Source organism: Papio anubis, chromosome 17, assembly GCF_008728515.1.
Source record: "Papio anubis isolate 15944 chromosome 17, Panubis1.0, whole genome shotgun sequence".
In the NCBI taxonomy this organism is placed as follows: domain Eukaryota; kingdom Metazoa; phylum Chordata; class Mammalia; order Primates; family Cercopithecidae; genus Papio; species Papio anubis.
Window position 1 is genome coordinate 51,668,487 of NC_044992.1, and position 22,626 is coordinate 51,691,112.

At 49.1% G+C, this 22,626-nt stretch overlaps 2 protein-coding genes across 6 annotated transcripts in view; one reads left to right on the forward strand and one right to left on the reverse strand.

Moving 5' to 3' along the window:
* The first annotated feature begins 285 nt into the window (after positions 1–285).
* HIGD1B (HIG1 hypoxia inducible domain family member 1B) lies at positions 286–4,168 on the forward strand. 4 transcript variants are annotated; one of them, XM_009190823.4, is made up of 4 exons: positions 286–390; positions 1,740–1,932; positions 2,929–3,063; positions 4,024–4,168. In XM_009190823.4, exons 2-4 carry the CDS (start codon positions 1,833–1,835, stop codon positions 4,086–4,088), a joined length of 300 nt encoding a protein of 99 aa, XP_009189087.1. In that variant the 5' UTR covers positions 286–390; positions 1,740–1,832; the 3' UTR covers positions 4,089–4,168. The 4 variants fall into 4 exon arrangements, with proteins under 4 accessions (XP_009189087.1, XP_009189089.1, XP_009189088.1 ...); XM_009190825.4 differs by having other exon boundaries at positions 288–390; positions 1,782–1,932; XM_009190824.4 differs by lacking the exon at positions 286–390 and adding an exon at positions 1,115–1,697 and having other exon boundaries at positions 1,782–1,932.
* A 436-nt stretch (positions 4,169–4,604) lies between these two features.
* EFTUD2 (elongation factor Tu GTP binding domain containing 2) overlaps positions 4,605–22,626 on the reverse strand; it is a 43,594-nt gene continuing 25,572 nt past the window's right edge. For both annotated transcript variants that reach the window (XM_009190826.2, XM_021929291.1), the window contains exons 12-28: positions 21,796–21,859; positions 21,311–21,401; positions 17,784–17,919; positions 16,048–16,175; positions 15,106–15,299; positions 12,799–12,910; positions 12,272–12,412; positions 11,441–11,542; positions 9,486–9,568; positions 8,606–8,692; positions 8,243–8,369; positions 7,956–8,043; positions 7,217–7,335; positions 6,996–7,090; positions 6,104–6,257; positions 5,409–5,516; positions 4,605–5,068 (exon numbers count right to left, since the gene is read on the reverse strand). In XM_009190826.2, coding sequence (XP_009189090.2) covers positions 4,973–5,068; positions 5,409–5,516; positions 6,104–6,257; positions 6,996–7,090; positions 7,217–7,335; positions 7,956–8,043; positions 8,243–8,369; positions 8,606–8,692; positions 9,486–9,568; positions 11,441–11,542; positions 12,272–12,412; positions 12,799–12,910; positions 15,106–15,299; positions 16,048–16,175; positions 17,784–17,919; positions 21,311–21,401; positions 21,796–21,859 — 1,925 coding nt within the window. In that variant the 3' untranslated portion in view covers positions 4,605–4,972. The remainder of the gene's footprint in view (positions 5,069–5,408; positions 5,517–6,103; positions 6,258–6,995; positions 7,091–7,216; positions 7,336–7,955; positions 8,044–8,242; positions 8,370–8,605; positions 8,693–9,485; positions 9,569–11,440; positions 11,543–12,271; positions 12,413–12,798; positions 12,911–15,105; positions 15,300–16,047; positions 16,176–17,783; positions 17,920–21,310; positions 21,402–21,795; positions 21,860–22,626) is intronic.

Consider the following 22,626-nt stretch of genomic DNA (forward strand, 5'->3'; position numbering starts at 1 on the left):
GTGTAACTTGGGGGACCCAGGCTTTCTGCTCATCCTTGTTCCTGTATCTCCATCTCCATTCTCCACATCAAGCCTCTCTCTGATCCAGACACTTAATTCCATGGGAATTAGAAGACTGAATCCAGTTAGGGGCCCCCCTCCATTTGGTCTTTCCTTACTTTGCAGCGCCTGGAGCTCTGACTTGGGACTTAGCGAACTGGGGGTTAAGACCGATCCCCTGTCCTTTCCCCTCCCCTCTCCATCCCTGACTTCAAAGTCTTCATAAAGCCCAAGTCACTGCTTCCCTGACCCCATAGTGGCAGCTCCATCTCAGCTTTTGGCCGGTTCAAAACAGCAGATGCTGAGCCGTGGCCTGGCTGCTCGCGCTCCTCGTTCTAGCCATCTCCTAGGGTAAGCACCAGCATGCCAATGACCTGGGGGGCCACCAGTCCTTGCTCCTCCAGGAAAGGAGGGATAACTAGGATAGAAGCTGACTCAAGGGCAGGTACAGTGGTTCATGCCTGTAATCCCAGCACTTTGGGAGGCCGTGGTGGGCAGATCATCTGAGCTCAGGAGTTCAAGACTGGCTGGGCGACATGGCAAAACTGTCTCTATAAAAAATACAAAAATTAGTTGGGCATGGTAGCACGCACCTGTAGTTCCAGCTACTTGAGACATTGAGGTGGAAGCACTGCTTGAGTCTGGAGGGTCAAGTTTGCAGTGATTGCCACTGCACACCAGCCTGAGTGACAAAGTGAGACCCTGTCTCAAAAAAAAAGAAAAAAAAAAAAAAGAAAAAAATAAAAGAAAGTTTGTCCTATGGTTAGGCTTAGAAGGCATCCCATTGGACAGGGCATGGTGGCTCATACCTGTAATCCCAGCACTTTGGGAGGCCAAGGTGGGCGGATCAAGAGGTCTGGAGTTCAAGACCAGCCTGGCTAACAGCGTGAGACCCCGTCTCTACTAAAAAAATACACAAAATTACCTGGGCATGGTGCACACCTGTAATCCCAGCTACTTAGGAGGCTGAGGTGGAATTGCTTGAACAGAGAGGTGGAGGTTGCAGTGAGCCGAGATGGCTACTCCAGCTGGGGCTACAGAGCGAGACTCCGTCTCAAAAAAAAAAAAAAAACAACAAAACAACAGAAGGCATCCCATTGGCAGAACCCCTGTTTCCAGCCCAGGGATGAAGGTAGCCAGTTGGTAATTGTGAAGAACCTGTTTGGAAAGAGATGGACCTGGAAAAACGGGAGGAGCTCAGGAACCAGAATGTGTTCCTTTAGTACCACGTGCAAAATATATTCTAAATTACATGCAAATCAATGTCCGATAATTATAATCTCTGGCAATTTGGTAACCAATGCTGTGATACTATCTGGTCTAGGATGGTTCTGGCTCCCTGGGGCCAGATCCTGCTCTGTAGCTCCCACAGGAGCAACCATCACAGACCAAAGGCCAGCGGGGGCCGCAATACTCAAGGACTGTTTCTCCCACCGCCATCTGTGGATTTTTCCAGCTGTTTTCCTTGGCCCAAGGATCACACCCATAGGGATGCAGATGGGGGAAGGGGAAGCTGAGAAAACAGTGAAGTCAGAACGAGCTGGGGAAGAGGCAGATGGTAGGAAATGGAAATGAAGAAATGGCACTAGTGGCCCGACCATCTGAGATGGGATACCTGGGAGGGACATCTTTTCAAGCAGAGGCTGTGTTAGGGCATGGTGAGAGAGGGTCTTAGCAGGTAATCTTCCTTTCCTCTCCAGACTGAGGAATCAGAGTTCTGATTGTGGAGTGCCTCTCTCTAGGACTGGGCTGCAGCCTAGGAGTCCCAGCTGCTTACATCCAGGTCCAGGATTATGTCTGCTAACAGACGCTGGTGGGTACCACCTGACGACAAAGACAGTGTGTCTGAGAAGCTCCTGAGGAAGACTCGGGAATCTCCCCTGGTGCCTATAGGTAAGTGAAGAAAGGAATGGGGTGCAAGTAGGAGGCCTTCTCTGAGCAGTCATGTCTCCTGGTACCCTCCAAAGAGAATGAAGCAGAGGTCAGAAAACTCAAATGGTCCTACTCATGGAACAAGGGAACCAACAGCAAAGGTGCCAAGGGGCAAACCCTTACAATGAAATGAGGACGTCTGGACGGGTGGAGGTGGCGGCCAACCGAGCACATGGGATACAAGGAACCTGGAGCACCAACAACAAAGTGGGAAGGGTCAGAGAAACACCTTGGGGTCCCCCAGGGCTTCCTTCCTGATGGACCTGGTAGAGTAGGAAAACAGCTGTACCAGCAGGTGTGAGCCAGCAGTGTGGCTGGAGAAGGGCCCAGGGCGGAGCAAATTGGTGGGCAGGGGCTGTGTCGTGGTGATCAGCTATTTGTATTTGGGGGAGGGGCGTCACTGGTGGTGATCAGCTATTTGTATTTGGGGGAGGGGCGTCACTGGAGGGAGGCAGCCACTTTGAGAACGCCATTGAAGGGCAACAACTCAATATTATTATTTTTTTTGAGACGGAGTTTCACTCTTGTTGCTCCAGCTGGAGTGCAATGGCACAATCTCAGCTCGCCACAACCTCCGCCTCCTGGGTTCAAGTGATTCTCCTGCATCAGCCTCCTGAGTAGCTGGGATTTACAGGCATGCACCACTACACCCGGCTAATTTTGTATTTTTGGTAGAGACCGGGTTTCTCCATGTTGGTCAGGTTGGTCTCTAACTCCCAACCTCAGGTGATCTGTCTGCCTTGGTCTCAAAAAAGTGCTGGGATTATAGGCATGAGCCACTACACCCTGACAATGACTCAATATTCTAATGATCCCCCTAGGTCCCCCGCAACCCCAACCACCAGATGCTGCATAAAAGCAGCTGTTTATCCAGGTGCCCAGCCTGCCTGGTATGTCTCATCAGGGGAGTGCTGTGCATTGTGGCCATGGCCCAGGGGCTGTGTTCTCTGCCCACAGGCTTAGGAGGCTGCTTGGTGGTAGCAGCATACAGGATTTACCGGCTGAGGTCTCGTGGTTCCACCAAGATGTCCATACACCTGATTCACACCCGAGTGGCAGCACAGGCCTGTGCAGTGGGTGCAATCATGCTAGGTGAGTGGCTTTGTGGGGTCGCAGGAGAATGAGGGCAAAACCAATTACGCAGAGTCTGTAGGTCTTTAAGTCCCAACAGTTAAAGGGACTGTGACTTGGCTGCGTGTGGAGGTTCATGCCTGTAATCCCAACACTTTGGGAGGCTGAGGCGGGCAGATCATGAGGTCTGGAGATCGAGACCATCCTGGCCAACATGGTGAAACCCGGTCTCTACTAAAAATACAATTAGCTGGGCGTGTTAGTGGCAGATGCCTGTAGTCCCAGCTACTTGGGAGGCTGAGACAGGAGAATTGCTTGAACCTGGGAGGTGGAGGCTGCAGTGGGCAGAGATCCACTACTGCACTCCAGCCTGGGTGACAGAGTGAGAGTCTGTCTCAAAAATTAAAAAAATAAATTAAAAAAAAGGACTGTGACTTAGGTTCCTGTTCTGGGATCCACATCACATCCTTGGTGAAGCCCCTATACTGAGCCATTTTCCCTATTTAGGCTCCTGTCCCAGGCCTGTGAGGACAGTGCACAGTGTCTCATGACAGTTTGCCCTAGGGGTGAGAAAAATCACGCAACAGAACATATGTTGAATTTCTCTTCCTCTTGACATTAAAAAGCAGCCAGCTACTTGCTACCTGTGTGACAGTGGACAAATCTTTCCCACTGAGCCTCAGTTTCCTGATGTGTAATATGACAATAACCACCCCTGGCTTGCCTACCTCGCAGACTGCTGTAAGGTTTCTCAGATACACAATACATGTGAAAGTGTTTTGTGAACTGTCAGATGGGTGGTTTCCTCAGGCTGTGTGGTCAGATGCTTGGAGCAGCTGTTGGGACCTGGGGCAGAAAGATGAGCAGGAAGCTGGACTCTCAAGGGAGTAGCTAGAGGTGAACCCCTGGGACACCTGAGAGAGCCAGAGGACGGGTAAAGGGTTTGATGCCAAGGGGCACTATTTCTTTTCCCTCACACAGGTGCTGTGTACACAACGTACAGTGATTACATCAAGAGGATGGCACAGGATACTGGAGAGAAGTAGGACTCCTATAGGAGCCGGGGCCGTCCGACTCCCCTAAATCAATCCCTAGTACATTCCTAATAAAGTAGCTTTGAGGAAAATCAACTGACTCTTTTTCACTGGGGGAGAATAGAGTAAAGGATTGGCAGTGGCTGGGGAGAGGACCTGGAGTGTCTGGAAATCAAAGGGCTCTGGCCCCCTACTCCAGGGCAAGGGAGATTCTTAGGGGAGGCAGTAGTTTCCTGAGGAGGTGGTGGGGTAGACCTCTGATCCCAAGAACCCAACAACTCCCAAGCCATCTTAGGTCCCACCCAGAAGCAGCACGGAGTGGGAGCAAGGGGGGCAATAATGGGGCCTTGGTGCTCATGGGAACACTGAATTAAAAGGCAGGCAGCTTCCCTGGGGACCCAGGCAGGAAGGAAGATGCAGCTGGAAGCAGAGGCAGTGAAGCCTCTTGGGAGATGACATATATTCAGAATGTAAGCACCAGCACCAGAAGGGGCAGGGGAGACGGGGATGAAAGAAGCAGAGCAAGACAGAGGTCAGAATGTTCTGTTCACTTGCAAACCACGGCTAAGGTCAAACTTGTAGAAAATAAAATTCCATGTAAATCCCAAAGATAGGGCCCCTTGGGGTTTCATCCCTTTCTCTTTCTGTGAGCCCAAGCTCCTCTCTTTCCCTTGGAAAAGGAGCCTGGTAGAGGCCACAGAAGGAAGCAGGAGGCCAAATGCTCCTCTCTCACTGGGGCTCTGGGTTGGAGGTTGGTGAGTTGTTCAAGATGGCAGCAGCAGCTTCCAGACACTCTGACAACACCAAGGCCACGTCAACATCATACGAGGTCTCAGCTTCAAGTACAGGAGTTGCAGCCCACTGTAGGGAGCAGGAGCTCCCAGGAGTCCGTGCACTCACATGGGGTAATTGAGCACAACATCCTGTTTGGCAAGCTCCAGCAACATAGGATCATCGAAGAATTTGCTGATGCTCACATCTTCACTGAGGCCCTGCAGGGAATGGGGTAAATACAAGAAAGCCTGAGGTGGTCGCAGACTGAGTGGGGAGACCAACCAAGACCTGTGCTCAGTGGGGAGGCTACTGGTGGCTGGAATGTAGGTGGTGGTGTTTCAGGAGTCCTGCCTTTAGGGTACTATCACATGGGAGGATAAGGCTCTCCCTTCCCAATGAGACTGGGGTCCAGGTTTGGTTGTCTAAGGAGTATACAGATCATATCTCTACACTGGAAAAGTGTCCCTTAGGAAAAGGGGCCAAAAGAAAGAGAGGGAGATCCTGCTTCTGAGAGTCCTAGGAGGTTAAGGGATGGCAACAGGCCCAAGGGAGACATACCTTCCTACGGCGGGTTTTGATCATGAATTCCCGGGCCAGATGAGGAGCCGGCTGTGGCTCCAAGGGGCGGATGACAATGCTCTTGTCCAGAGGATCACCAGGCACAATCTAAAAGGCAAAGGAATTTCAGATGGCCCAGGCAGAATTCCCAGAAGATTCAGGCCCAGAAGCAGGACTCTTCTTATTTATTTTAAAATTTATTACTTATTATTATTATTTTTTTGAGACAGAGTTTCGCTTGTCTCCCAGACTGGAGTACAATGGCATGATCTCGGCTCACTGCAACCTCCACCTCCCGGGTTCAAGTGATTCTCCTGCCTCAGCCTTCCAAGCAGCTGGGATTACAGGCATGCGCCACCACGCCCGGCTAATTTTGTATTTTTAGTAGAGATGGGGTTTCTCCATGTTGGTCAAGCTGGTCTTGAACTCCTGACCTCAGGTGACCTGCCCGCCTCGGCTTCCCAAAGTGCTGGGATTATAGGTGTGAGCCACCACAGACGGCCCTATTATTTCTATTCTTTTTTATTTTAAACTGAGACACACAGATTCAAGTTGCCCTGAATACATGCAACCCAGAAGGACTCTTCTCTAGGATGCTGTACACCTCACTTAAGGCTTAGAGGGGGATCAGGACAGAGGGGATGAGGCTTGCAGAGGTGGGAAGCCAAATCCACCAGCTTGCATTGTTTTCTCACCTGCCAATGGTGGAAGACAGACAGAGAAAAGGCTTGTCCCTGGGTGTGAGTCCGAAGATCAGTCTCAAAGCCAAAAGAGTCGATGGCTGGGATAAAAGCTTTGATGGTGTACAGAGGGGAGCCTGGGATGGGTGCATCCTGAGTCACGTGACCCCTGAGAGAGAAAAACAAAGGCTGAGTCTCTAGCCACACACAGGCCAAAAGCCAAGAAGCAATCCAGCATTTGCTGTTCCCAAATGCATTCCACCCCAGAGTTACCATCAAAAAAAGAGTAACCAAGAATGTTCTACAGAAAGCAGAAAAGGCTCAGGGCTCTCAGTATAATTCCCTGTGGAAGTCAAAGTGGCAGCAACCTCTGAGCAGAGGACAGGAGTGGGACGGCGATGGGACAAGAGCCCAAAGACATTTCCATCACTGACTTGCCTCAGCACTTCCTCCAACAGCTCTGTGAGGAGGGGATCCCAAAGAAATGTCTATTTTTTTTTTTTTGATATGGAGCCTCATACTGTCACCCAGGCTAGAGTGCAGTGGTGCCATCTTGGCTCACTGCAAGCTCCGCCTCCCGGGTTCACGCCATTCTCCTGCCTCAGCCTCCTGAGTAGCTGGGACTACAGGTGCCTGCTACCACGCCCGGCTAATTTTTTGTATTTTTAGTAGAGACGGGGTTTCACCTTGTTAGCCAGGATGGAGAAATGTCCAATTTTAATCTGCAGAAAAGCTGGGGCTTGCCTCCCTCTGTTCCTACTTCTTTCTGGAAAATCAGCTCACAGGGTTTCCAGAGTGAGGAGGGTAGGGGAGGCCAACCTCTCCTCCCTGCAGGAGCCGAGGTGACTCTTGTTCTGCTCTTGCTCTCAGCACTCTTCCTAATATGCCTGGGGCTGGAGCTGCTCACCTGCGCCTGGCCAGGACAGTATAAACTGCAGAGACGCAATCTGCAGGGGCCTGGACCTCTACAAAGTAGTAAGGCTCCATCAGACGAGGAGTAGCCTGCAGCAGAGCAAGAAGAAAGGTCCCTCAGCTTAGGGAAGGCTGAGGGCCTATAGTCCCACTTGCTCCTTCACTTAGTCCACAGTCCAGCGAAGCAGATGGTCTCCTACAGCCCCATTCTCTTACCATGAGGAAGGCAGAGTAGACGACTCGCCTGGCTGTGGGGATGATCTGGCCCCCGCCCCGGTGTAGGGGCTCCTGGGCAACCACTGCATCCAGGATCTTAAACTTGACGTTCCGAATCACTGTAAAGGAGGTGGAGGCAGTGACTGGGGAGAGGTTCTGGGCCTGTCATGGGGCCATGGTGGCGTAGCAGTCTCCTGCAACACTGCAGCTGTCTTGCAGTCATGAAAGACATGATACAAAAATCACATGGGAGGTGGGCGTTCTAACTGAATAAGCAAGGCCCATGGCAGAGGTCAGAAGTTAAGCACAGGTTCTTAGTGTTTGCTTCAGGCCATGCTCAGACACAGAGCTTTCCTAGAAGTTTATTTCTTTCTTCTGCACATATTTACATTTTTGTGGATGTAGAATTCCAGAATTGTACATTTGGTGCACAAAGCCCAATCAAGGTCTATTAACCACTCCAATCTCATCATCCTCTTGGTATCTCTTCTCAAATATGTCCAAGGCCAAACCCTTCTCAGAAATGAGGAGCAAATGACAGTTTAGAAATGACTTAAATTTCCAGGCTATACCACCAGGATAAGGAAGAAGGGAAGAAGCTGGCCCAGGACACGGGATGGTCCTGTGTACCCCAAGCTGCTTCTCCTGCCGGGTCCTAAAGATGGTGAGCCCATCCCACTCATATGCCTGGCTGCAAGGACCCTTGAGGACTGGGGTGGGGGAGTGCTGGTGGACTTACATTCATCACAGAGGGGGCCCTCCCTTGTTCCCCACTGGAAACCTTGAACGATGCTGTCCTTCACTGAGCCAAGAAGAGCCTTGTCCACCTACAGAGAAACATGAGGCCTCCTTAGCAGTCACCCTGGCAACAGCTGAAGCGTTTAGAGGGAGAAGATAGATGTGCCTGTAAGGGGATACTGTCCTTCATCAGAGGACACAAGATACTTTTGGGAAAAGAACACTTTGTAGTTTCTTCCACTCCAGAGGTAAGAGATTGCCACCCGGTTCCCATCAGTTCTGCTGTACCTCAGAGGGCAGAGTATCATCCACCAGAATGTTGGGGCCAGTCGCATCAGGGCCAAAAGCCCAGATGGAACGGGCAGCTAGTAGATCCCAATCGTACTTGGTCTGGAAGAACTCTCCCAGCTTCTTCCTGGGGAAAGGAGGGGGACAATGGAGCTGTCGGCCAGCTCTGTGATAGCTGGTCCTGGAGCCATAGACCCTCCCTTCCTGGAAGACAGTCACCTCATCCTACCCACTGTGCCCAGAACAAGAGCAACGGCAAAGACAGAAATGCTTCCCAGAAAGATGTGTGCTCTTAGAGACCCGGCAGGTAAGCTGCGGCATCCCCGCCTCCTTTCGATCCTGGTGTCAGAGCCCTCTTCTCACCTGTTCCATGTAATCTGGACCACCTCATTCTCTATGTCCTCTGCCAGGCCCTTCTCAAGAGGCTCAGCAATCATGGTGATCTTGTTCCTGGTCAGAATGGAAATGGGTGGTAAGGACGGCTAACAGAACAGCAGAAGAGGCATTCCTAAGAAAAGGGTAACAAGATGGACAGTTGAGGAAGTGATATCAGTGAAAGCCACGGGGGCCAAATGTGGTGGCTCAGACCTATAATCCCAGCACTTTGGGAGGCCAAGGCAGGAGGATCACTTAAACCCAGGAATTTGAGGCTGCAGTGAGCTATGGCTGACACCACAGCACTCCAATCTGGGTGATACAGCAACACACTGCCTCTTAAAAACAAACAGCTGGGCGTAGTGGCTCACGCCTATAATCCCGGCATTTTGGGAGGCCAAGGTGGGGGGAACACTTGGGTCCAAGAGTCCAAGACCAGACTGGACAACAAAAAATAAAAAAATTAACAGATGGCATGGTGTGTACCCACAGTCCTAGCTGCTTGGGAGGACTATTTCAGCCCAGCAAGTTGAGACTGCACTCCAGCCTGTGTCAAAAAAAAAAAAAAACCCAAAAAACAAAAAGCGAGTAAGGTTTGGAGTAAACTTTTAAGGTAGTTATTTTATAGAGGTGAAGTGGCAGTTATGAAACTCCTCTTGGGAATATCCAAGGTGATAATCCCATGGCATTGCGTTCAAAGGCAGAAGGGCTGAGAGGGCTGGAGTGAAACTCAAGTATTGTAAGCACCCCCATTCTGAGATGTAGAGGTCTCTGTGCACAGTGCTCATGGTGGGGGTGGAGGTGGAAGATAAAGGAGAGAGAGTGTCCTGGAGGCTGCAGTCCCGGGGACACTGTGCTCCCAGCTTACTTCTTATTAGGAGTTTCAGCAAAGCACTTGAGGGAGGATGTTTCCACCACCGTCTCACAAAACGTGACAACTGGGTCAGCCACCTGGGAAATAGAAAATAAATTACTGAAGCGAGGTCTAATTTTGTTGGAAGGGCAACCATTTACCTAAGGGAATTCAGAAGCTCCCTTGACACTACTTCTGTGAAAATCCCAACTGCCTTAATCAGCACAAGTGACAAGTACAACAGCAGGTTAAAAGAGCTGTCCAAACCATCACCAAAAAGCCCGAGAAAATTTACTGTAGTAAAGAAATTAGATTCCTGAGCCAAGAATAAGTGGGATATCAAACTAGGGCCTTAATTCTAGTCTTCCAAGATAGCTCTCAGCATCCGTTTGGCCGTCCACCACCATTCACTGAACAACCCCCATGGGTCTGACAGAGCTGGTGCTAGAGACCCACTGGTGTGCACCCGTGCCATTCTCAACCCACAGCGTCTGAGTGAAGCTCTGCCCTGAAGCCCCAACATGGTCTGCTGCCCAGGAAACCTAGTGTTTTCTATGACACCAGTGCTTCCTAGATACATCAGTAGAGGAGTCTAAGAGGAGTACCGAGGGTCTCCACAGGGCCTTGGAGAAAATACGTCTCAACTAGGACAAAGAGGCCAAGCAATATACGGTTTGAGGGGCTACATCAAGGCTTGACAAAGAATCCGGGAGAGACAGTCCCCACTCTCTCCTTGAAACCACCCACTCTGAGACCTAATCACCACCCATGGGTTAATTGTGCAATTACTTCCCTAACAAAGCACCAAGAATAACTTTGGCTTGGGAACTTTTATTTTTGAGACAGAGTCTCGCCCTATCACCCAGACTGGGGTGTAATGGTGCGATCTTGGCTCACTGCAACCTCTGCCACCCGGTTTCAAACAATTCTCCTGTCTCAGCCTCCCGAGTAGCTGGGGTTACAGGTGCCCACCACCACGTTGGGCTGATTTTTGTATTTTTAGTAGAGATGGGGTTTCACCATGTTGGTCAGGCTGGTCTTGAACTCCTGACCTCAAGCAATCCAACCACGTTGGCCTTTCAAAGTGTTGGGGTTACAGGCGTGAGCCACCATGCGTGGCCTGTTTTATTATTTTTCAATGTATTTATTTTTTGAGACAAGGTCTTGCTCTGTCACCCATGCCAGAGTGCAGTGGCATGATCATAGCTTACCGCAGCCTCGAACTGCTGAGCTCAAGCAATCCTCCTGCTTCAGCCTCTGGAGTAGCTGGGATTATAGGTACAAGCCACCACATATAATTTTTATTTTTTAGTTTTTTGAGACAGGGTATGACTCCACCTCAAAAAGGAGAGCAATGGCACAATCATTGCTTATTGCAGCCATGACCTCCTGGGTTCAGGATGGAGAGCAATGGCATAATCATGGTTCATTGCAGACTCGACCTTCTAGGCTCAGGTGATCCTCCCACCTAAGCCCCCGAGTAGCTGGACTACAGGTATATGCCACTGCACTCGTTTGCAGAGACGAGGTTTCATTATGTTGCCCAGATTGGTCTCAAATTGGGCTCAAGTAATCCTCCCACCTCAGTCTCCCAAAGTGTTGCGGTTACAGGCATGGACCACCATGCCCGGCCTGGCTAATTCTTTTATTTTAATTTTTGTAGAGACAAGGTCTCACTTTGTTGCTCAGGTTGGTCTTGAATTCCTGGCTTCAAGCAATCCTCCCACCTCGGCCTCCCAAAGTGCTGGGAGTGAGCCACCAAGCACGGCTGTGCCTTGATTTTAAATGTATGACACAGCAGAAGGGGGCAAATCAGTTCTCAAAAACCCTCCCATATAAGGAGCAACAGATCATGGTTTTCACAAACACATGTACTCTCTCTTCCCTTGGAGCTTCCCAGGAATTCAAGGATTTGGTCACTTGTCAAAGTCTGGACCGTGAACCCAGCTCCCGGCCAGATATTGCTATACCTTGATGTCTATCTCCGAGTACATCTTCCGCAAATCATGCATCACACAGTCCAGGTAGAGCTCCCCAGTGCCCAGGATCACATGCTCGCCAGACTCCTCCACCTGAAACACAACAGTCCTGGCAGTCACAGCCTGGATTCTCTTATGCCAGCAAAAACACATACAAACAAAATCAAGGTCAGAGCCCACAAGAAGGTGCCTATCAGAAACAGCTACTATTTAGCATCTGTTCCAGTCTCTTCAAGAAGGTTCAGTGAGGAGCATCTGCCTATGAGTGGGTCCCCAAGACACCAGGACCACTCGGCACGGTGCTACTAGGTGTGAAGTCAAAGATTTAATTCCCACCTTAATGATTTAGGTCAAACTCTACCGTACATCCATGGACGTAAACTAGCCCTTTAGCCCTCCTGGTCTGCTACCTGGAAAGGTACACTGGCAGGCTCATAGTGTACAAGGATCAGAGTAACAACTCACTTTTCCTTCTCTTCTCGAGAAAATCAATTCAAAGCATACTCATTAATAAATATATTTTTTCCAGCTAAAGACATCTGGGAACACAAATACATACATACACACACACACACACACCCCCCCTTGTCCTACACCCCTCCAATTGCCCCCTCCTGCACAGGTCTTGTTTTATGACACACACACACATACACACAGGTCTTGTCCTGCCTTCACATGACAGCCACAGGCTGGGATTGCTCCTGACATGGGTTGCTGGAAGCAGCAGATCACGAACACCTGACGGATGTGAAGTGGCGTGGAGCTCCGCCCATTCAGCTGGGGACAGTGGGGCTTGAGGGCTGCTGCAGGTCATGGGCATACCTTGGTGGTGAGGGATGGATAGCTCTTGTTGACCTTGCGCAGGCCATCAAGCATCTTGGGCAGCTCTGAGGGGTTGACTGGCTCCACAGCAATCTTGATAACAGATGTGGTATTGAACTTCAAGGGCCGGAAAATCTGAGCCTGAGATCCAAAGCACAAAGGATTGAGGGCAACCGACATGAGCAGGCACAGAAAGTGCAGAGGTATGAGAGGAGAAGAGGACTTGCTTAGGATCAGACTATGTATTCCCCAACCAGGAGCCTCGTGCTGAGTGGGGGTAACCCGAAGGGCCATTTCTTCACAGGTATTCTGGCAGAACAAAGAGAGGAGGAAAAGAATAAAAGGCACCCGTCCTAATTCCTCGCATCTGAGCTGAGTACGGGGAGAATCCAGCAGGCTCATATCTAGAAGGCTAAGCCTGGAACCAGGACATGGCAATGACTCTGGATTAGTCCCATTTGTGCCTATGTGTGTCCCTGGGACCATCTAGCTTAAGCCAACCCAGTTGGTCTTTTCAGAAACTCTACCTCCTCATTGCCTCGGGGTTCGGTTATGGTTGCTGTTTTCACAATTGGTTGATCAACACCTTCAATCAAAACCCAGTTGCCAGCAGGAACGCGGTTCACCTCGATGTGGTACCTGAAGCAATATCCAATAAGCAGCAGTGAAACTTAAGCGGAGCATTCATTCCCTAATTTTTTTTTTTTTTTTTTTTTTGAGACAGGATCTCACTTTGTTACTAGGCTGGAGTGCAGTGGCACCATCTTGGCTCACTGCAGCCTCAAACTTCCAAGGTTCCAGTGATCCTTCTGCGTCACCCCCCAAGTAGCTGGGACTACAGGCACGTGCTACCATGCCCAACTAATTTTTGTATTTTTTGTAGAGATGGGGTTTTGTCATGTTGTCTAGGCTGGTCTTGAACTCCTGAGCTCAAGCGATCCTCCTGCCTCAGCCTTCCAAAGTGCTAGGATTACAAGTGTAAGCCACCACACCCGGCCTATTCCACAAAAATTTACTGAGTACTTGCTGCATGCCAAGAGCAGAGGTGAGCAAAACAGATACATTCTAGCAGGGGAGAGATACAGTAAACAATCATTATCCACACATGTATGTGGTTACAAACTGATGAGTATTACGAAAGAAAAGTACAAGGTATTTCTGTGAGGACATAACAGGAAAATCTTACTCCAACTGCAAGCTCATGGTAAAAAGCTGCTGCCCAAGGTGTCCACTGTAAGGGGCTAGCAAAAGCATCACAGAAGGCCAGGCATGGTGGCTCATGCCTATAATCCCAGTGCTTTGGGAGGCTGAGGCGGGCAGGTGGATCACCTGAGGTCAGGAGTTTGAGACCAGCCTGGCCAACATGGTGAAACCTATCTCAACCAAAAATACAAAAAATTAGGTGGACGTGGTGGTGCAAACCTATAACCCTGGCTACTTGGGAAGCTGAGGCAGGAGAATTGCTTGAACCTGGCAGGCAGAGGTTGCAGGGAGCCAAGATCACGCCATTGCACTTCAGCCTGGGTGACAGAGCAAGAAAAATAAAAAATAAAAAAAGGCCGGGCACGGTGGCTCACGCCTTTAATCCCAGCACTTTGGGAAGCTGAGGCAGGCATCACAAGGCCAGGAGATCGAGACCATCCTGGTGAATATGGTGAAACCAGTCTCTACTAAAAATACAAAAAAATTAGCCGGGTGTGGTGGTGGGTGCCTGTAGTCCCAGTCACATGGGAAGCTGAGCCAGGAGAATGGCGTGAACCCAGGAGGCGGAGCTTGCAGTAAGCTGAGATCGTAGCCACTGCACTCCAGCTTGGGCGACAGAGTGAGACTGTCTCAAAAAAAAAAAAAAAAAAGCATCACAGAAAACTTCCACTTTCCCAGCTCTTCAATATTCTGCCTTTTGGCATTTAGGGTGGATTTGACAAAAGGGGCCATCATTGAGGTAAAGTAGCCACCTTAGGGAACACAAATGTCTTCGTTTAACTTGTCAACTGGGAAGCCAAACTCATAAACTGCCAAGTAGCCCAGAGGCCCAAGCTAAGTTTGACTCTGCAGATTGGGATGCTACAAGGTTTCCAGTGAATCCTTCTCTCTTGGTCAAAGCATAGACAGTGGAGGTTGGGAAACAATTTCTTTTGGGAAGAAACACAAAGATTATGACTTAAGGAACAGAGGAAAGGAAATGGAAAGAGAGTTAAAATGAGTAACAATGGAAATCTTGCTACAAAAGTTCATACAAGCTTCATGCTTTCAAAAGGGCTTTAAGACGGCCTGTGGTGGCTCACACCTGTAATCCCAACACTTTGAGAGGCTGTGGTGGGAGGATCACTTGAGCCCAGGAGTTGGAGACCAGTCTGGGCAATATAGTGAAACGTTGTCTCTACAAAAAAATTAAAAAATTAGCCAGACGTGGTGGTGTGTGCTTGTAGTTCCAGCTACTTGGGAGGCTGAGGTGGAAGGACTGCTTGAGCCCAGGAGGCAGAGGCTATAGTGAGCTGAGATTGTGCCACTGCACTCTGGCCTAGGCAACAGAGTGAGACCCTGTCTCAAAACAAACAAACAAACAAATAGGGCTAAAAAAAAAAGTTCACACAAGCCACCCAAAGTGCAAAGGCAAAGTTTCTGGCACTATTCCAACAGTAGCTGCCTTTGGCCCCAGCAAACCTTGGATAGGAAGAACTAGAAGTCAATAGCCCTGCAGATAGAGAGCCGCTTTACCCCCTCTTGCACAGAGCCTTGCAACTACTTCCAAGGAGGATCACCCCTTCCAGCTCCTTGGGGGCAGTCCCTGGACAGACACCAAGGCATACCCCTGGGGCTCTGGTTGGCAGTACCTGGCCACAGAGATCCAAAGGCGGCCCACAGTGCATATCTGGGAGTCTTCCTCATCCTCCAGGGTGTAGTTCTCCCCCAGTACCTTCACAGGCTGCCCAGCATGAATGGTGCCACTCAGCACCCGGCCAAAGGCATGAAATTGGACTCCATCATCTGTGCTGTACATCTTAGTAGTGTGGCACATCAGGGGGCCCTGGAAGAGGGGACAGGGTGCAGCTTCAACCACATCTACCCTCCGGGGAAGTACTACTCCCCACCATCTTCCTTGACAGCAAGGACATGAGCTCTATGAGGAGCTAGAGAAAGATGAGGTAATCTCATCTCCAAACTAGGTTGTACTCCATCCCTCTAAGGAGGCTGAATAGGAGACATGGCAGAGCAAAAATATTCTCTTCCTTTTTTCTTTTTGGGAAGATAAGAGCATTGAGGAAGAGACGCAGATTTAAGATGGCAGACCGGCACTACTGACAAGATTGCTTACTGTCCCAAATTTCCTCTTAAGATGTAACTCAATTCTCAACTGGCTGTGTATTTATGACGAGAAACTAGACAGCCTAAGAAATGGCTGGCAAAGATGTTTTTAAAAGCCAGGACTGACAAGATTAGCTACCATTTGTTGAATCTTTAGTATCTGCCAGGCAACATGCTGAACACAATCGTAACACTTCCTTAATCTTATTTAAATCTCATAACAACCGCTCACATTTTATTATGCTCGTGTTATAGACCAAGGCCTTGAGGCTCAGGAAATGTGAGTAATGTTCGCAAGGTCATGACACTAGCAGCGGCAACATTAGGCTTTGCATTCAGGCCTGACTGTACCCATGGGGATGGGGAGGCAAGGGTGGCAAAGAGGGCATGACTCCTGTGACCAGAAATCAGTATCCCCACACAGGAAAGGAAAAAAAAAATCAGAGAACCGGGGAGCCACGTGCCCTTACATCAGGGTCACAGTCACTCATAGCCTCGCCGAGGTCGGAGTCCACACCGCCCGTGTAGGTGTGCTCAATCTTCGGCTTGGCGCCCACCTTTGGAGAAGGGATATGCTGCACACACATGTCCACAAAGCCTGTGGATGGAAAAGAGAAAGCCATTACTACATGCCCCCCGGGGAGCACGAGCAGGAGTTACTCAACCATTCACAATGGTCAGAAAGCTCAAAGTGCGGGGACTAAAAGCTCTGGCACTATGATTCTAGGGGCAAAGTTGATAGCCTGCTTTCTGGGAACGTGCTGCTAAAAGATTTGGAGTCACCCTGATGCCGGAAAAGAGCAAGAAGTAGGTATCAGTGGTACATGGTTCCTTGAAACTCCGCTGACAGCAAGTTTAAAGTACATCGATCTATGAACTTTTATTGGCTATACGCATTTACATGGAACAAAATAAGCACCCCATCTAACACCTACTTAAAACAATTCCTGACCTGACTCCCATTGAGAAACACCGCATGCATCTCTATTCAATAAGTTACCCGTTTTCCAAACACATTAATAAACCACACAAGTGGGAACCCCCGTGAGCACACTGGGATAGGCGTGTCTGCCTTCAATGGTATCTAGTGTGTCAGACTGGTGGGCAGACCAATATAAGCTATTAAAACTACACACCAGGCCGGGCGCGGTGGGTCAAGCCTGTAATCCCAGCACTTTGGGAGGCCGAGACGGGCGGATCACAAGGTCAGGAGATCAAGACCATCCTGGCTAACACGGTGAAACCCCGTCTCTACTAAAAATACAAAAAAAAGGCTGGGCGCGGTGGCTCAAGCCTGTAATCCCAGCACTTTGGGAGGCCAAGACGGGCGGATCACGAGGTCAGGAGATCGAGACCATCCTGGCTAACACAGTGAAACCCCGTCTCTACTAAAAATACAAAAACTTAGCCGGGCGAGGTGGCAGGCGCCTGTAGTCCCAGCTACTCGGGAGGCTGAGGCAGGAGAATGGCGTGAACCCAGGAGGCGGAGCTTGTAGTGAGCCTAGATCGCGCCACTGCACTCCAGCCTGGGTGACAGAGCAAAGACTCCATCTCAAAAAAAAACAAAAAAACAAAAAAAAACAAAACAAAAAACTACACACCTTGGGGGCCCAGACACCTCATTCCCACTGGACTTAGAATCAGAGACTGCTGAGAAGACCCTCAGCCATCACCCTTTACACTTCCCTGATTTTACAGATAACAAATGAGAGTCACGATGAATTAGGTGGCTTGCCCAGGGTCATCTCATGGAATGGCCAGGGCAGGATCGAGACAGGCTCAGGTGGTTTTTTTCAACCAGTCCAGTGTCTTTCTGCTGATCACCTGCCTTCTGTGTAACTAACCAAGTCTCCCAAATCCTAGCCTAGCACTTTTTGCACTATTTCATACCACCCAAGCATCCACGTTCCCGGCTGACCCCTGGAAAATACACCAGAACCACAGAGCCTGCCTCCCCATCTCATTTACTTGAACACTCCTCCTGGCAGGAAAATGTAATTCCTTTTGGTTCCCAAGATAGAATGTGTGCCATCATCCACTAAGGAAAGCAGCTAGGAAAAACACCAGTGTTCTGCATCTCCATCTGTAGTTTGTTGAAAAGATCCTCAGACCTCTGACCTCCATTGCAGCATGAGAAAAAGTTGCTGTGATACCTGTGGCAGGGCATGAGGATGACAGAGTTAAGGGGCCATAAGCACGTTACTACCTGTGAACTCGCCAAAGAACTTTTTGCAGACCAGCCTGAGCAGGGGGCGGATGTTCAGCTTCAGCTCCTCCTTTGTCAGGTGGATGCCAAGCTCATCTAGGGTCCGTGGGAGGCTGGTGTCCACGTCACCCACAACCTGTGAGGGTATAAGATACCATGTCAGCTGTAGTGAGAGCCTGAGCATGGTGCTAGAGGGAGACAAGGAAAGGCCAAAGAAATAGCTGAAGAACTCCTGCACAAGGCTCTCTTCTATGGAGACAAAGCTCTTGGCAAGGACAAAAGTTTTGTTTCAGCGGCATCTCTGCTACCTACCCTTCAAACCACAGGCAAAGCCAACTTGGTTACATACCCACCCCAGCTAATAAACCAAGCACTCAGATTGATTACTCCTAGTGCTGCCCCCTGGTGTCTGAAAAGCAGCATCTCATCCCACTCAGGAACTTCCTCACCTATTAAATAGAAGTCTATTTACAGACTTCTCAGATTTAGAGGATCATTGTGCACTGGAAGGAACCAAAAAAGGTCACCTGGCTGTGGATCCTGTCAGGGCAGGGCCAAGCTAAATCATCCTCAGCAGACTCAAGGTCTCTACTGAGGCAGGCTCTATAAATTTTTTTTATTAATCCATTCCAGTCTGACATAAGACACTAAGTATTTTTCAGGACTAATAAATTTTAATCGCTATTTTATCTTGTTGCTAGGTTTTGCTGTTTTGTCCACTGGAATGGCCACACATATTTTGTATATGTGTGCGTCCACTGTGCTTATTAAACACCTGCGTATTTTATTACTATCTTGGGAGAAGGGTCTGTACAAAAATTCCTGTAATTTTTACCCTTTTAGTCCTATCTTTTAGGGAGTACAAATTCATATAAATGTCACGTTATATTCTTTTTTTTACAGACAGGGTCTCACTCTTGTCACGCAGGCTGGAGTGCAATGGTGTGATCATGGCTCACTGCAACCTCCGTCTCCCGGGCTCAAGTGATCCTCCTGCCTCAGCCCCCCAAGTAGTTGGGGCTATAGGCACGCACCACTACAACAGCTAATTCTATTTTGTGTGCAGACAGGGTTTAGCCATGTTGTCCAGGCTGGTCTTGAACTCTTGATCTCAAGCGATCTGCCCACTGGGACCTCCCAAAGTGCTGGGATTATAGGCGTGAGCCACCACATCTGGCCAAGTTATATTCTTTGCTTCTCAGCATTCCACATGCTTAATTAAATCCTTACCATTTCCTGACAAATTATTTCAATCTGACAAGCATCACATTTTTTTTTTTTTTTTTTTGAGACGGAGTCTCGCTCTGTCGCCTAGGCTGGAGTGCGGTGGCCGGATCTCAGCTCACTGCAAGCTCCGCCTCCCGGGTTTATGCCATTCTCCTGCCTCAGCCTCCCGAGTAGCTGGGACTACAGGCGCCCACCACCTCGCCCGGCTAGTTTTTTTGTATTTTTTAGTAGAAACAGGGTTTCACCGTGTTAGCCAGGATGGTCTCGATCTCCTGACCTCATGATCCACCCGCCTCGGCCTCCCAAAGTGCTGGGATTACAGGCTTGAGCCACCCCGCCCGGCCAAGCATCACATATTGTACAAACAGTTATGAGAGCAAAGTTCATATGAACACGCTTTGTTTGTTTTTTTCTGAGACAGGGTCTCATTTCGCCACTTAGGCTGGAATGCAGTGGTGTGATCATAGATCACTGCAGTTTTGACCACCAGGGCTCAAGCAATCCTCTGGCCTCAGCCTCCTGAGTAGCTGGGACCACAGGTACATACCACCACTCCCAGTTGATTTTTTTTTTTTTTTGAGATGGAGTCTTGCTCTGTCACCCAGGCTGGAGTGCAGTGGCACGATCTCAGCTCACTGCAGCCTCAGCCTCAAGAGTAGCTGGGATTGCAGGTATAAGCCACTATGTCTGGGTAATTTTTGTATTTTTAGTAGAGATGGGGTCTTGCCATGTTGCCCAGGCTGGTCTTAAAATCCTGGGCTCAAGTGATCCTCTTGCCTTGGCCTCCCAAAGCATCTGGATTACAGGGCTGAGCCACTATGCCCAGCCTAGACATACTTTTTTTTTTTTTTTTTTTTTTTTTTTGGGACGGAGTCCCGCTCTGTCCCCCAAGCTGGAGTGCAGTGGCGCGATCCTGGCTCACTGCAAGCTCCGCCTCCTGGGTTCACGCCATTCTCCTGCCTCAGCCTCCCGAGTAGCTGGAACTACAGGCGCCCGCCACTGCGCCCGGCTTATTTTTTGTATTTTTAGTAGAGACGGGGTTTCACCATGGTCTCGATCTCCTGACCTTGTGATCCGCCCGCCTCGGCCTCCCAAAGTGCTGGGATTACAGGCGTGAGCCACCGCGCCCGGCCCAGACATACTTTTAGTGGTTGTAAAGTGGTTCATTTTATGGGATGTACCATCATTCATTTAATCAGATTAAGGAGCATAACTGACAAACATTTAACTTACTTCTTGTTTTTTCCCTTTTCCTGCCGTTACAAACAATGCTATAAGCTGAGGTGGTAGACTCCTGCCTGTAATCCCAGCACTTTGGGAGGCCAAGGCAGGAGGATCACTTGAGGCTAGAAGTCTGAGACCGGCTTGGGGATAACAGCGAGACCTTATCTCTACAAAAAAGTTTTAAAAAGTTAGCCAGGCATGGTAGTTTGCGCCTGCAGTCCCAGTTTCTCAGGAGGCTGAGGTGGGAGGATTGCTCAAACCTAGGAGTTTGAAGCTACAGTGAGCTATGATCGTGCTATTGTACTCCATGAGCTATGATCGTGCTATTGTCCTGGGTGACAGAGTGGGACCCTATCTCTAAAAAACAAAAACAAACAACAACCAAAAATGCTATAAACATTTTTATTTATATAAGTAGCCAGGAGGACTTTCATAATTATATCTCTAAGTTAAATTCCCATAACTGAAATGATTAGTTCTAAGTGTCACATTCTTCTCAACAGTCAAGATATGTTCATAAACCTGCTCTAGGAGAAGCCTTTTCTTTCATACCTCCTCCCTTTCCTTTGATTTTTTTTTTTTTTTTGGAGACGGAGTCTTGCTCTGTCGCCCAGGCTGGAGTGCAGTGGCGTGATCTTGGCTCACTGTAACCTCTCCCTCCCGGGTTCAAGCCATTCTCCCGCCTCAGCCTCCCGAGTAGCTGGGACTACAGGCGTCCACCACCACGCCCAGCTAATTTTTTGTATTTTAGCGGAGACAGGGTTTCACCATGTTGCCCAGGCTGGTCTCAAGCTCCTGAGCTCAGGCAATCTGCCCACCTCCACTTCCCAGAGTGCTAGGATTACAGGCATGAGCCACCATGCCCGGGCCCCTTTCCTTTGATTTTAATAGCACTTGGAGTACTGCAGTGTTCTGGATCTAGAAGATTACTTCTTGAACAATTGGTGACCAACAACCACTCTTATACTTAACAGAAAACTGAGCAGGTTTAGGGACAGAGTGAAGTGTGAGTTCACCAGCTCTTTCACACTGTGCTTATAAGAGCAGATCTGCCCAGTGTGGCCTGACACACTCACCTGGGCAAGGATCTTATAAAGGGGCTCCAAGATAAACTCCACGAAACTTCTCTGGGAGCTGCTAGTTGGGGCCTTTTTGGTGAACTTTCGCCTAAAAGGAAAAATAAGAGTTCTGAGTGACCCGGGAGAAAAGGCACTATCGCTGATCCCAAGAGGCATTGTCTAAGTGCTGAATCTGAACAGCAGCCCAGGCGAGGAATGTGTGTGTGACTGTAAAGTTTCCAGAGGCAGATTCCTGGAAGGATACATGGTTATGACCCTCCTGGATGCCTGAGCTGGGCTGTAAAGACTTCAGGAGAAAAAGTCTCTCACCAGATCAGAGCTTAGGAAGCCAACCCATTTAGGGGAGGAAAGACAGTAGTTTACGTTAAAAAAAAAAAAAAGTAGATATTTTAATCTTTGAACTCAGAGAATTTCTCTATCTCTTCTCACTTACTGGGTAAATGATCACCCCTCTGGAAAGTCACGTCCCATACTCTACTTACGTCTTAGGGTTGAAGTAGATGTCACCCCAGAGTCTTTTAGCAAATTCTTGGTAATTAATGTCACCTATGGGAGAAGTCACACAATTATAATCTACCTAGCAAAGTGTTCAAAATTCTGTTTCAGGTGGCACAGGTGGTTCGTAGCTGAGAACTTCTACCACTTTCCTTTCCAGGGTCCACAAATTCCCTTCTAACCAGACAGGAAAACGGGGACACTGAGGCACAAAGTAGGACAAGACTGGTCCAAAGTTGACAAGGCTGTGCTGGAGCCAAAATGAGAACCCAAGCCTCTCCATCTCCACCAAGCACTAGGATTGAATTATGGACAACAGCATGTGTTACATGTTTTCCTTTGATGGAACAGGGTCACCTACTGTGTGGCATCCTCTATCTGCGTCTAAACCCTGTCTCTTCTGGAAGGGGAATTTAATGGTTCTTTCACCCCTTCCTGATGTAGACAAGCTCAACTCTGCTGCCAGTGTGGGCCACCTTCCAACTGCAGTGTCACCATAAGGCTCTGGCTAGCCCCAGGCCTCAAGTAAGCAATTACTGAGCCCTCTCGAGAGAAAACACCAAAGCCAAATTTGGCTCATCTTTTACCAACTAGTATTTTTAGTTCGACTATAACTGCTAATCCTGGTCAGACTATACCAAACAACTATGGCTTTAAAAAGTCAAGACATTGGGTAACACTCAGTTAGACAAGTGATACCACCAACTACCTCCTGGATATTTCTACCCAGATGTCAGACTGTCCCCTCTCCCCTTGTATGGGATAAAGGGAATGCATCAGCTTTTTCCTAAAGCCACATTCCCCTTCAGACTTCTCTG

What these genes read in the sequence shown, in the direction of transcription:
- HIGD1B (XM_009190823.4), top strand. Translation starts at nt 1,833, where the DNA reads ATGTCTGCTAACAGACGCTGGTGGGTACCACCTGACGACAAAGACAGT. An exon ending in ATCTCCCCTGGTGCCTATAG is followed by an intron (nt 1,933 to 2,928) that starts GTAAGTGAAGAA and finishes CTCTGCCCACAG; the next exon opens with GCTTAGGAGGCTGCTTGGTG. An exon ending in AGTGGGTGCAATCATGCTAG is followed by an intron (nt 3,064 to 4,023) that starts GTGAGTGGCTTT and finishes TCCCTCACACAG; the next exon opens with GTGCTGTGTACACAACGTAC.